The sequence below is a fragment of the Setaria viridis genome, chromosome 5, assembly GCF_005286985.2.
Source record: "Setaria viridis chromosome 5, Setaria_viridis_v4.0, whole genome shotgun sequence".
Lineage (NCBI taxonomy): Eukaryota > Viridiplantae > Streptophyta > Magnoliopsida > Poales > Poaceae > Setaria > Setaria viridis.
Genome location: NC_048267.2, coordinates 3,993,995 through 4,006,596, shown reverse-complemented (window position 1 = coordinate 4,006,596; position 12,602 = coordinate 3,993,995). Strand labels below are relative to the sequence as shown.

The window sequence follows — 12,602 nt, the reverse complement described above, 5'->3', positions numbered from 1 at the left end:
ATGGTTTCTCCACTCATCTGCAAATAAGAAAATCGCTCAGGCAAAATCTCTTAAAAGTGCGAAAAATGTGGAGTTGAACAAAATAAATCACTACCAACACATTATTCTGAGGGGCAAAACGCAGATCCGGGCCACAAAGCAACCGGATTAGAAGCTGACAAGCTTGGAGGCTGTGTTGACTCAACGAGCTTGGAGATTGGCAGATCCGGTGAAGGTGGCTGCAGATCTGTGCAGGGAGTTGTCAATGCACAAGTACTATCATTCTAAACTAGGATTAGCTTCTACTGCTCACCTTTTTACAAGCAGTCAAAGTCAGCATGCGGTGGCACCAGCGGAAGGATCGGGCTTGTAACGACAGTTTCTGATGTTAATCGCGTGCTTCAAAGATTGAGTAAAGTGCTGTTAATTTTCCAGAAGCCTAGGAAAAAACACATCTGGACCCTACCTTAAGCAACAACACGTCATGCTTCACAGAATAGCAACATCATAATCCTGTCAAACAATACCACTTTCGCAATATGTCAAACAAAACGCATGGATAAACTGAAATTAAGTCATCCCTTTGAAGCCAAGGGTAGTCTCCCGATAGTCAACAAAGTATTCTTCGACGACCATCACATACACACATACAACTAGCAGCATCATAATCATAACAGTGATCTGAACGGAATTGTTAGACGATTTACATTTCCTCGCTATAGATTTATTCAAAATAAGGCCAAACATCTTCTACGGATGTTCTAATCATAACTAATGTAACATCAAGAGAAAAAAGGTAATGCTTTGACCAAATTGGTGAAATATGGTAATATAACACATTATAATTATGAACCTAATCAAAGTGTTCTGGGCCACATAAAATAAATTAAAAGATATTTGCCAACGAATATAATGCCTTCTTTTTTAATCAATGCTTGCTTACAAATTACAAGCATATCCCTGTGAGGGGCACACAAAATCTGGCCACCACATCCGGGTTTGGTAGAAGAAACATCATATCAGAATAACATATACATTAAACAGCTCTCCGATCAGTTGCGTAATAACATATCAGAATAACATCATATCTAGATATAGTATACGTCTAGATGCATAATAATATCTATAAATCTAGAAAAGCCAAAACGACCTACAATTTGGAATGGAGGGAGTAATTGTTTTCTTTATTTAGAGTTCGATCGGTTACGTAATAGTTTCCTTTAATTATTCATGGCAGCTTCCACTGACTTACTAAGAAATCATAGACAAATTATTTTCAGCTGATGCATGACAAAAAATAAATAATGCTTGCCTACCTACTAAAACTTTGGCCCTTTCTTCTCAGAAATGTTGGTAAGAGTAAATTACAAGAGTAGACCGGGAAAGGGGAGGAGGAGAACATAAGACAGCTATGAATCAGGAGCCTAGTCAAATGAGCAGGTACCCTTGTCCATGTCACTTTTTTTTTGGTCTCCTCCAGGGTTCAGCAGTTGCTTGGGATGCTAAAAGTTTGTGACCTCTTTTGAGGCATGTAACATGCTATCAGTATAGTTGCTAGGGATATAAAATTTTACTCCTCTACCATATGCAAGAAGCCACGAACCTATCTGCTCTTTGCAATGCATTCATGACAAACTACAGATGTGCATGCATGCCTCTGAAGTCTTCTGACAGTAACTACCCTAAAAAAAATCTTCTGACAGTAACTGCCCTAAAAAAAGTATGCTGACAGTAACAAAGCACGCTGTTGTTTTGTTCCTTGAAGGAACCGGCCACTGATACGTGCTGCACGGAAGAACCAAGCTTTCTCCCGACCTGTTTGAGTTTGGAAGCTTTCAAACAAACAACATCCAAGCTAAGTCCTTCCAGGAACCTGCTGCTGCTCTCGTGACAAGAATGTAGGCCATGCGAGCACCTAACACACGGATCATCACGCGCCGTGTGGCTCAGAGTTGGTACACCACATCATATCGCCTGGATTGGTCTGTGTACTTGTGTCCCCTGGGAAAATCAGTCACTTATTTTTAGACCCCTGGATTGAACACAGCATAATGCAATGCAACCATGTTAAGCATGTTGTGCAAGCCGTTTGACAAGCCATTCCCCATCTTTCATGTAGTGATCCTCACCTAGCTAATGTAACACGGCAAAACTACCCTAATTTGGCAGTAGAACTCTGATGTATGGAACCATGACGAATAAATGGAAAATCTTAGACGCTACTCACTACTCATCTTGAATCCCAGAAGCTTGTGTACCTTTCATTATCATTTCCACAAAGACAGGGATACTGATACGTGTTCAATGATGACCGAACCATTAAAAACCAAAGAAACCAGGGGCATAGTCTGCATATGGTCGTCATTAATATAGTAAATTAAGTTCAACCTGTAACAACCCTTGTGTATAACAAAAGAAGCTGGACTAACTATGAAGCAAAACCATGCTTTTCGCCGAGGCTCCTCTGAACTTTGGTTGCTTGGTTTCACATAGTGTTAAACTGTTAATAAGCGAGGTTATATAGTTCGGGTGAATATATTACTACTGGGACGAACTGATATCTACTGTAAAGCTGCCTAATTTTGCTGTAGCTAGATTTCCCGGAAGGGGGCTCTTGTATGCTGCAGAGGACATATTCAACTGATCAATTTATAGACAGAAAGTTGCATATTCTATCATTGTGCCTAGCCCCTAGCTATATGATCAGCATAATCAGCAATCCATCATATCTTCTTCTCAGTGTTTTTTTTTTTTGCTAGGCGAAACAATATTCTTTATTTCAGTTCAACACACACTTACAGTTCAATCCTGTTTAAGCAGCACTTGCTGTTTCTGCAGTAACCTGTAACCGTACTGTACCTACTGCTGACTTGTCGCTTCTGAGTGGAAAAATGTCTCACCTGATCAGAAACGATTTCTTCGCCTACAATTATTTGGGACTAGAAGCTCAATGCTGTCCATGCAAATTTCGGTTAAAACTGAAGCATCAACAGTCAAAATGTCAGCTAAAACTGAGGCATCAACAGTCATACTTGCAGCCAGATGGAAGAACAACCGTAGCAGTTGGACACAATGTGGAGTCGACCTAGCTCGCTCGTTTGCTCACCCTCTTATTCTATAAGCATCACCCTAACAAATCCCTAACCACCTTCCCTTCGTTACACACATGCTAGCTGCCTCCCTCCAGCTATAAATAGCACCCAAAGCCCATCTCATCTGGCCATCCAAAGCACAGAAGCTCTCTTCTCTACTTGTGAGTTTCAGAGCACTGTGCAAGAAGATCTGTTGGGTCACTTCGCTCCCATGGCGGCTTCCATGGATGGTCGCCTCGTCCTCCTCACCTGCCTCCTCGTCGCTCCCCTTCTCCTCGCCGGCGGCGTCCATGGCCACCCGTGGGGCGGCCTGTTCCCGCAGTTCTACGACCACTCGTGCCCCCAGGCGAAGGAGATCGTGAAGTCCATCGTGGCGCAGGCCGTCGCCAGGGAGACCAGGATGGCGGCGTCGCTCGTCAGGCTGCATTTCCATGACTGCTTTGTCCAGGTTGCTACTGCTTTCCTAGCTCTTTGCTACTGTATCTTATTGTTTGCATGTTTTGCACTATTGTGACGCCTGATAAACTTGTAGTTCCCGAAGCGCACTATAGCTAATCAGCAACGTTTCGTACCATAAAGTTTTGGCTTCTGTGTTTAGTACAATGGAACTGTACGTGATCCGTACAAAATTATTTTTGAAATCCAAACAAACATATGATGAGGCACTAAAAATTCAATGATTATTGTGCCTATTTACCAACTTCATCTGCATAAACACATCACTTAAAGTGCAGTCTACAACTCCAACTTTTTTTCTATATATGTGCGTAGGTATTGGAAAAGTCAGCATGGAAGAATCTGCAGTTCCTAGGCTAACTTTTCTTTTACCGTATCAGTGATAAGATAGCCTACCTACATTTCCAAGAGGAGCACGCCACTTTATTTGTACCATGGTTCATCAATCCTTCGTTTATTTAATTATTTACTATGAAAAAAATATGACTACACAATAATTGACAGCCTCAACATGTGTGAAATTTTGATATTCCATTCAAGGCATGTTTCTAATGACTCTCATGCGCCTAATCTAACTAGTAATCTTCTCTGTCACTATCTTTCTCTGTGTGCAGGGATGCGACGCCTCTATACTGCTGGACAACAGCACCGGCATCGTGAGCGAGAAAGGGTCCAACCCCAACAGGAACTCCGCCAGAGGATTCGAGGTGATCGACGAGATCAAGGTCACCCTGGAGCACGCCTGCCCCGGCACCGTCTCCTGCGCCGACATCCTCGCCCTCGCCGCCCGCGACTCCACCCTCCTTGTAAGCAGCAGAAACGACCACGATTATTATATATATTCTTAGTGATCTCAACTAGCTACTGACCCCGGCCGCAGGTTGGCGGCCCCTACTGGGACGTGCCGCTGGGGCGGCGGGACTCGCTGGGCGCCAGCATCCAGGGCTCCAACAACGACATCCCGGCGCCCAACAACACCCTCCCCACCATCATCACCAAGTTCCGGCGCCAGGGCCTCGACGTCGTCGACGTCGTCGCGCTCTCCGGCGCCCACACCATCGGCCTCTCCCGCTGCACCAGCTTCCGGCAGCGGCTGTACAACCAGACGGGCAACGGCATGGCCGACTTCACGCTGGACGCCTCCTACGCCGCGCACCTGAGGCAGGGCTGCCCGCGCTCCGGCGGCGACGACAACCTCTTCCCGCTGGACCTCGCCACCCCCACCAAGTTCGACAACTATTACTTCAAGAACCTCCTCGTCGGCAAGGGCCTGCTCAGCTCCGACGAGGTCCTGCTGACGAAGAGCGCCGAGACGGCGGCGCTCGTCAAGGCCTACGCCGCCGACGTCAACTTCTTCTTCCAGCACTTCGCGCAGTCGATGGTGAAGATGGGCAACGTCTCGCCGCTCACCGGGGCGCAGGGGGAGGTCAGGAAGAACTGCAGGAGGCTCAACGGCAACCACTACTGATCAGGAGGGCGCTGCTTGACCGTTTTATTTGTGGAGAGTGTTGGATTTGTATGTTGGTGTTGATGTTGATGACATGTTTTGATTGAATAATCATGAACGGCTTGACGCCCGATTAAGCTGCTAACCAGCAGCATGACCGGGGACTGCAAATGCTTTTCATTATAGTGTAAAAGAAAGAATGTTCCATTCGATGCGTGAAAGCCGGGATAAATGGAAGCTTGTTCTTTTCTGTCTGTTTGGTTACAACAAGGAATCCCCAGTGGATGAATTGACTCCACCACCTTGCTGCACACCAGTGTCTTTTGGAGCTGATCATGTGGCGTTCTGATGAGTTAATGGATCAGTGCAACGTACCACGGATACGTCGACATCGTCGTGACCAGTCAGACGTCAGTCGTCACATAAAAGGACTAAAGCAGGCTAGCTCTGTCTAGGGCCATCATGCTCATTCAGCAGACCAGCACTCTTCAACTTGATGCAGGGAAAAGATGGAACTCCCGATCTGTTGTACTCGCAAAGTGCTTTTTTTTATACAAACAATTACATCCATCATATCGGTATGGAACTATATTGTTAAGTGTGTCATATATGGAACTCATGACACCTGAGCACTTTCATGTATATATTGTGGCCATGGTAACGGATCCCTCCATCCCTGCATTTAGGTTTATCTTAAGTCAAACCATTTTAACTTTGACTGTGAATAGTAAAAAAAATATTATAAAGATTGGCAATGTGAAAAATGATGTTAGAAGATTCATCATGAAAGCAACTATCATAATATGTAATTTTTTTCTATTGAGTAAGTTATTTTGAGAGATAATGTTGGTGAAAGAAAGAATGTTGTATTTAGGATTCAAATAAAAAACAACTATATTTTTGGGACGAGAGTAACACAATTAATCTATTCTAACAGATTTATGCCCAAAGTTTGATAGTGTCAAGGTCAACCTTGGGAGACAATTTAAGGGAAACCATTTTCCTTTTGCCTCTCAAATTAAGTTGGGTACTTTAGCGTTCACTATAAGAGAGTGATTTTATGGGCGCTAAATGACGCGTACAACCAACCCAGAATTGCTCCATTCCCGATTATTTACCACCATTATGGTTTGTTTTAGTATCCTCAATTACTAGGTGCATATATACCCTAACAGCCGAGATGGTGACACTTACTCTATTTTCTACCCACAAAACTAAATGCCAGAGCCAGACTTATATTTTCAGCTGGTTTGCAGAGTAATTTTCTCATGTGACCGAATAGCAAGATATACAAGACCATGAAAGAACTAAATTAAGAAAGTTAAACCTTGAACCAAGAAGAGACGAGATCAAGCAAGGATAACCACTTAGTTAGGTCACATGACCCCATATGATTGACGCCCACCTCAAAGTCAAAAGTCAAGTGGTTGCCCATAGTCTGTGGCCAATCCTGATTAGTTGCCGGCGGGGGGGCAGGTGAAAAGGCCGGCCATATGGATCAAAGGGAACACGAGTTGCTTGGTTACAATTTGCAGATCCCTGATTTGAGCTTACATGATTGTACTGTGTTTGTGTACTTTAATATCTTCCTTCTTGGCAACTTAGGGTCATGGGTTTATGATTGTATATGTGGAGCAGCTTGCTAGATGTGATCTTTCTTAATAAAGGTGATGATAAGGTTAGTTCATGTGCTTTCATGGCTCGATGTTTTTAATATAAACTTGTTTTACCTTTCTCGAGTTTTAACAAATTGGATTAGGGTGGAGCCCATCAGTAGAGCATTGCATCGGTTCTAGGGCGTCACGTAGGGCTAGGCCGGATGATGCAGTTTGATCTCTCTTTTTTCACTCTTTTTGTTTTTTAAAGGTGTTACATCTATTGCTTAAATATTTATATGTCGATTCTCAGTGTAATTCCTCAGTCACCTCGATGTATAAAATGCTTAAATCAAGGTACTATTGTGTAATCCAATATAACGGTCCATTTGAAGATGTGTGTCAGTCTTATTTAAAAAATGGACGTGTTCAGTAACATAGAACTACCTTAGTATTTGCATGGCCCAACAATGTACCAGCCTTTTATATTTATTCCTCACATTAATAGATTTTATTTTTGCTCTTTTTCTATGCAGGTATAACATCGAATAGATAGCATGCTCATGACAAAACAGTTTCTGAGCCTATTTGTTTAAGCTTCCTGACAGTTTCTCAGTGTGAAAAGCTAGAAAATCAAACAAACAACGAATTTCTAGCGCAGCTTCCGGAAAGCTGGAAGCTCAGAAAAGCTGAGTTTATATGGGAAGTTGGAAAACTCAGTTTTATGAGCTTTTTGTAGCTTTCTGAGCTCAGAAAGCTAAATGCATCTTCTAAAAGCTAACGTTAGCTTTTCAGAACTAAAAGGCAACAACAGTTTCTCAGAAAAGTTCAAAAGCTACAGCTCAAACAAACAGACCCTTAATCTATCTCACGCTTCTCATGTCGTGTGAAGTGCTGTTAACTCTAGAGAAGCTTAGAAGCGTACACCTCTGATCCTTCTTTAAGCAACAATGCATATCACAGTTAGCAAAACAATTTTATGACAAAGAAAACATATTAATAAAATGAAATGAGTCATGTCTTTGAAGCCAAGGGCAGTCTCCAATAGTCTAGAAAGCAGTGAGTTGGACTTGTTTTCTCCTATGATCAACTGAGTCTCAGCTATAGTATCACAATCATAAAGTACGCGCCTAACACATCAGTCGTAGCGTAAGGAGCTCATTATATACTCACAAAGCTTTATTACAATAAGGTCAAAAGTCTTCTCTTCGTGCACGCTCTAATCATAGTAATAATGTAACAAGAGAGGGAAAAAAAAGGGTAATGTTTGACGTGGTAGCAAAATAGTGAAATGGGGTAATATAATCCAACATGAAGCTAATTATCCAAAGTGTATTTTTGACCACACATAATACTTGAAAGATATTTTCCTGTGATTACCCTTTAATTAATTTAATCTATGCTTGCTCATAAATTACAAGCAAATTATGCTTGCTCATACACGAAATGTCACTACCACGACAGGTTGGTAAAAGGAACATCAGATCAGAATAATATATTAATCAGCATATAATCATACATTTAATCATTCATACATGCACCGATATATACTAATGAAATCACTCACAAATTATTGTTCAGATGTACTAGAAAAAAGGATGAAAAATAGTGTTGGTTAACTTCGAAGACATGTGGGGCCTGTTCAACCTGTGGTTTTCCTGCACAGAAAGCATGATTGCTGCTGACTGCTGTAGTTAAGTGTGAATTCTGGAGTAAAATGAGACTGGGACGAACATGAGACAAGATTATAATATATCACTCAGGAGCGGTCTAACACAGCAGAAGTCAAATAATGAGCTGGTTCCCTTTGAGATCATGTCACTTTTCTTTGGTCTGCTGCTGGTCTTAGGGGGTGAGCAATAGATAGGGATGCATGTCCTAATCATTTTGGGTCATTGATATATCGACCTAGAAACTTGAAAAAATGAACTAAAATAGCATTCCACATAATTGATTTAGGAGGAGAGATGATCTTGAATGGCTTGCTAGCGTAACTAATCGGCTAACCCCCCAGAAAACACAAATGGGTGCCTATGTACATCCTTAGCAATAGGGACACTAAGTTTGCGTATCCTGTTTTGAGGCATGTGGCATGCTATTTCTAGTTGCTAATAAGACGGTAGGGCTTATAAGTTTTTATTTACTAGCTCCAGTACCATATTGGAATAAACTATGTTCCACAGAAATATACAAATAACAATAATGATCAATAATCAATACGCTAAACATACATCTCGTGCAAAACAAAGATAAACCACATTGAAACATCTCATTGAATTTTCTCCATGTTGCTTCTCCCCCTAGCCTTGTTATGAATGACAATGAATACAGCTGTTGACCACTATCTGTCTACTTTCTCCTTATTTCCCTCGAATAAAGCTTTTTTTTCTAGTGTGATAAACTGTCTTCTGACAGTAACAAGCGAAGGTGTTGTTTTCTTCAAGAAACGGCCACTGATCCGTGTTCGATCTGCACAGCACCAATGTGGAAGCTTTCAGACAGTCGCTACTTCCAGGAACCTGCTTGTGATGAGAACACGAATGTAATGAAGCCAATGCAAGCAATCATAATGCACCGTTTGATCAGAGTTGGTACATCACGCCGCACGTTTGACCCGACAGGACAATACTAGGTTATACTAGCGTTTGAGAAGGATAATATAAAAATATCCGACGATCAAGATTAAACATATACTACTGAAACATTCACATCTGGTATGGGTAGTATACATTAGGAGTAGAGGTAGTATAAAACTATCATGGTAAAAAAATATAAATGGCATAACTATAATTTTATTTTTAACATTAGCATAATGTTTAAAAAAATTATTCCATTTGAAATATCATTTTTTACAATGTAATAGTTACTAAATTATCTATAATAATAAACGGTTAGATGTTATATAAACTATAGAGCATTAAGTAGTATTGTGTACTATAAAAAAGTTCGACGGAATCCACGGCTGCTCTCCAGGCGGATGATCACAGAAACCACATTGTAGAACCCCTTTGTGATCTGAATGGTAGGGGGAAAAGGTGCGGCGTGCACTGTACCATAATACTTTTGTGCACAGAGACAAGGATACGTATCCATGTTACATGCGTGATCACCAACCACTAAAAATTAAAAGAAAAGCCCCATGGGGTCAGTCATCATTCATATGGTCTTCTTTGATAATACTGTTCAACCTGTAAAGACGATTGTGTATGACAAAAGTATATATGTATATACATATATATGTAGCTACATTAATTGGGAAGCAACACCACACTTTTGCCTAAGCTAGTCTGCTCTTTGCATTGGTTGCTTGGTTTCACACATTGAAGATATGTTCGTTCTATTGTCATGTGCTAAGCGAGCTTAAGTATGGTAGGATGATCATACTCCCTCTTTAAATTGTACGTCGGTCATTTCAGCTTTTCTAGGTATAAGTTTTGCTATGTATTTAGACATAACATATATTTAAGTGCACAGCAAAAAAATATGCACTTGAAATTTAGGACGGAGAAAGTAAATATTAGAAGTGGACCTCCCACGGTACTACCCTTATGTATAGAGTTGATCTCTGTTTCTATATAATATAACTAGGTTTAAACTTAAAGTGACATTGCTGGAAGGATCCCAGATCCAGCAGAAAGTGTTGCACAAATCAGTAATTCACAAACACATTTTCTATTAAAAGTTGTACTCTCATAGTCTCATTGTATTGTTCGAGTGTTTAACTTTTTTTATAAAAAAAAGATATGTCGTATCATGCGCGTGCCTAAATGAGCAGCATAATCAGCAATTCATGATAGCATCTTCTCAATTCAACACATAGTTTAATTTTAGGATAAAAATAAAACTCAGTCTCTTTAATTTGAGCTCAAACGGACGCCCAAACAGAAACTACGGCCGCCGTTAGCACTCCAAACCTGGCAGAATTACTGTAGCAGTTGCCGTTGGGCGCGGGGCCGTGCTGCGTTGACCCTGGATAGCTCACTTGATTCGCACGCATCGTCCCCAACAGCCCCAGCTGCCCTGCCGCACCCGATCCCACCGTCCCCTGCTCCGAACCACTGCACCCTGGTTCCTCTCCTTCCATCGACTGCACCACCCGCACCACCTTCCTGCAGGCTGCAGCTACTATGTCTATATATATATACACCACCCCACGCGCCACTACTTCATCCAACCATCCTCACAAGAAGAGATCGAAGCACAAGTACAGCAAAGCTGATCTCTCTTTGATCTTCACTTGGCACTGCCATGGCGGCTTCCATGGATGGTCGCCTCGTCCTCCTCACCTGCCTCCTCGTCGCTCCCCTCCTCCTCGCCGGCGGCGTCCATGGCCACCCGTGGGGCGGCCTGTTCCCGCAGTTCTACGACCACTCGTGCCCCAAGGCGAAGGAGATCGTGAAGTCCATCGTGGCGCAGGCCGTCGCCAGGGAGACCAGGATGGCGGCGTCGCTCGTCAGGCTGCATTTCCATGACTGCTTCGTCAAGGTACGTGAACTCTCTGCTGTAATTTTCGTTACATGCATGCTTTGGCACGGCTGTCATGCTTGCTAAGCACATAGCTCCAAATGCAGAGTGCACAACTGGAAACTTTTGGTATTGGAAGAGGTAGCAAGGAGGAATCTGTAAAATTTTACCAATGATAAGATGGCCTACCAATATTGCGCATGCCAACGCTACTTTACCTTATGTCTTGGTGGCATCATGTCTTGGTGCACTGCCGATGATTGATTTTTTTCCCTTTTTCTGAAAAAGAAAATGATTACTTACCTCAAACTCAAAATAATTGACGCAAGTTCTTCATATGCAATAATATTTTTGATCATCCACTCAATGCATGTGCCTAATGAGTGTTACCACACCGTTGTCATGGCACGTACCAACTTTTTGCGACACTTTTCTGTCCTGCCTGCAGGGTTGCGACGCCTCGGTGCTTCTGGACAACAGCACCGGCATCGTGAGCGAGAAAGGGTCCAACCCCAACAAGAACTCCCTCCGGGGGTTCGAGGTGGTGGACGAGATCAAGGCCGCCCTGGAGGCCGCCTGCCCCGGCACCGTCTCCTGCGCCGACGTCCTCGCCCTCGCCGCCCGCGACTCCACCGTCCTCGCCGGCGGGCCCTACTGGGACGTCCCGCTGGGGCGGCGCGACTCGCTGGGCGCCAGCATCCAGGGCTCCAACAACGACATCCCGGCGCCCAACAACACCCTCCCCACCATCGTCACCAAGTTCCGGCGCCAGGGCCTCGACGTCGCCGACGTCGTCGCGCTCTCCGGCGCCCACACCATCGGCCTCTCCCGCTGCACCAGCTTCCGGCAGCGGCTGTACAACCAGACGGGCAACGGCTTGGCCGACGCCACGCTGGACGCGTCCTTCGCGGCGCGGCTCCGGCAGGGGTGCCCGCGCTCCGGCGGCGACAACAACCTCTTCCCGCTGGACCACGCCACCCCGGCCAGGTTCGACAACCTCTACTTCAGGAACATCCTGGCCGGGAAGGGCCTCCTCAGCTCCGACGAGGTGCTGCTGACCAAGAGCGCCGAGACGGCGGCGCTCGTGAAGGCCTACGCCGCCGACGTCGACCTCTTCTTCCAGCACTTCGCGCGGTCGATGGTGAGGATGGGCAACATCTCGCCGCTGACGGGCGCGCAGGGGGAGGTCAGGAAGAACTGCAGGAGGCTGAACGGCAACCGCTACTGATCATCAGGAGCTAGCTACATTGTGTGCTCACCATGACTATCATGATTCATGAGCAATTGTGTACTTGATGGTTGTGACAATATTTGGTTTAAATAAACAAGAACGGCTTAACACCTGATTGCGATTATACCTGGGGCAATTCAAAGGATTCCATCCTCTCTCACGAGAGCTGGGATAAATGGAAATTTTAGCTTGTTAAAACACTTCCTAATTAGTTTTATAGGACTCACTCATGGAAGAGATTGTTGTCAGAAATATGAAACCATTGTACCCCACACTATAACTTTATTTTCCATTGCAAGTCATCAGACATGCATGCTTATGAACGCGCGATATGAATC

General features: G+C 43.8%; 2 protein-coding genes across 2 annotated transcripts; both read left to right on the top strand.

Annotated features, from left to right (window-relative positions):
- The first annotated feature begins 3,183 nt into the window (after nt 1-3,183).
- On the top strand, nt 3,184-5,224 carry LOC117854816 (peroxidase 72). Its single transcript, XM_034737069.2, has 3 exons — nt 3,184-3,519; nt 4,142-4,333; nt 4,408-5,224. Exons 1-3 carry the CDS (start codon nt 3,283-3,285, stop codon nt 4,993-4,995), a joined length of 1,017 nt encoding a protein of 338 aa, XP_034592960.1. The 5' UTR covers nt 3,184-3,282; the 3' UTR covers nt 4,996-5,224.
- Nucleotides 5,225-10,724: 5,500 nt separating this feature from the next.
- LOC117855242 (peroxidase 72) lies at nt 10,725-12,388 on the top strand. Its single transcript, XM_034737548.2, has 2 exons — nt 10,725-11,054; nt 11,482-12,388. Exons 1-2 carry the CDS (start codon nt 10,818-10,820, stop codon nt 12,259-12,261), a joined length of 1,017 nt encoding a protein of 338 aa, XP_034593439.1. The 5' UTR covers nt 10,725-10,817; the 3' UTR covers nt 12,262-12,388.
- Nucleotides 12,389-12,602: the final 214 nt, after the last annotated feature.

Excerpts from the sequence above, each read along its gene's own strand:
- LOC117855242 (XM_034737548.2), top strand. The coding sequence starts at position 10,818 with ATGGCGGCTTCCATGGATGGTCGCCTCGTCCTCCTCACCTGCCTCCTC. Across the intron at positions 11,055-11,481 it reads TCCATGACTGCTTCGTCAAG|GGTTGCGACGCCTCGGTGCT; the intron begins GTACGTGAACTC and ends TCCTGCCTGCAG.
- LOC117854816 (XM_034737069.2), top strand. The coding sequence starts at position 3,283 with ATGGCGGCTTCCATGGATGGTCGCCTCGTCCTCCTCACCTGCCTCCTC. Across the intron at positions 3,520-4,141 it reads TCCATGACTGCTTTGTCCAG|GGATGCGACGCCTCTATACT; the intron begins GTTGCTACTGCT and ends CTCTGTGTGCAG. Across the intron at positions 4,334-4,407 it reads CCCGCGACTCCACCCTCCTT|GTTGGCGGCCCCTACTGGGA; the intron begins GTAAGCAGCAGA and ends CCCCGGCCGCAG.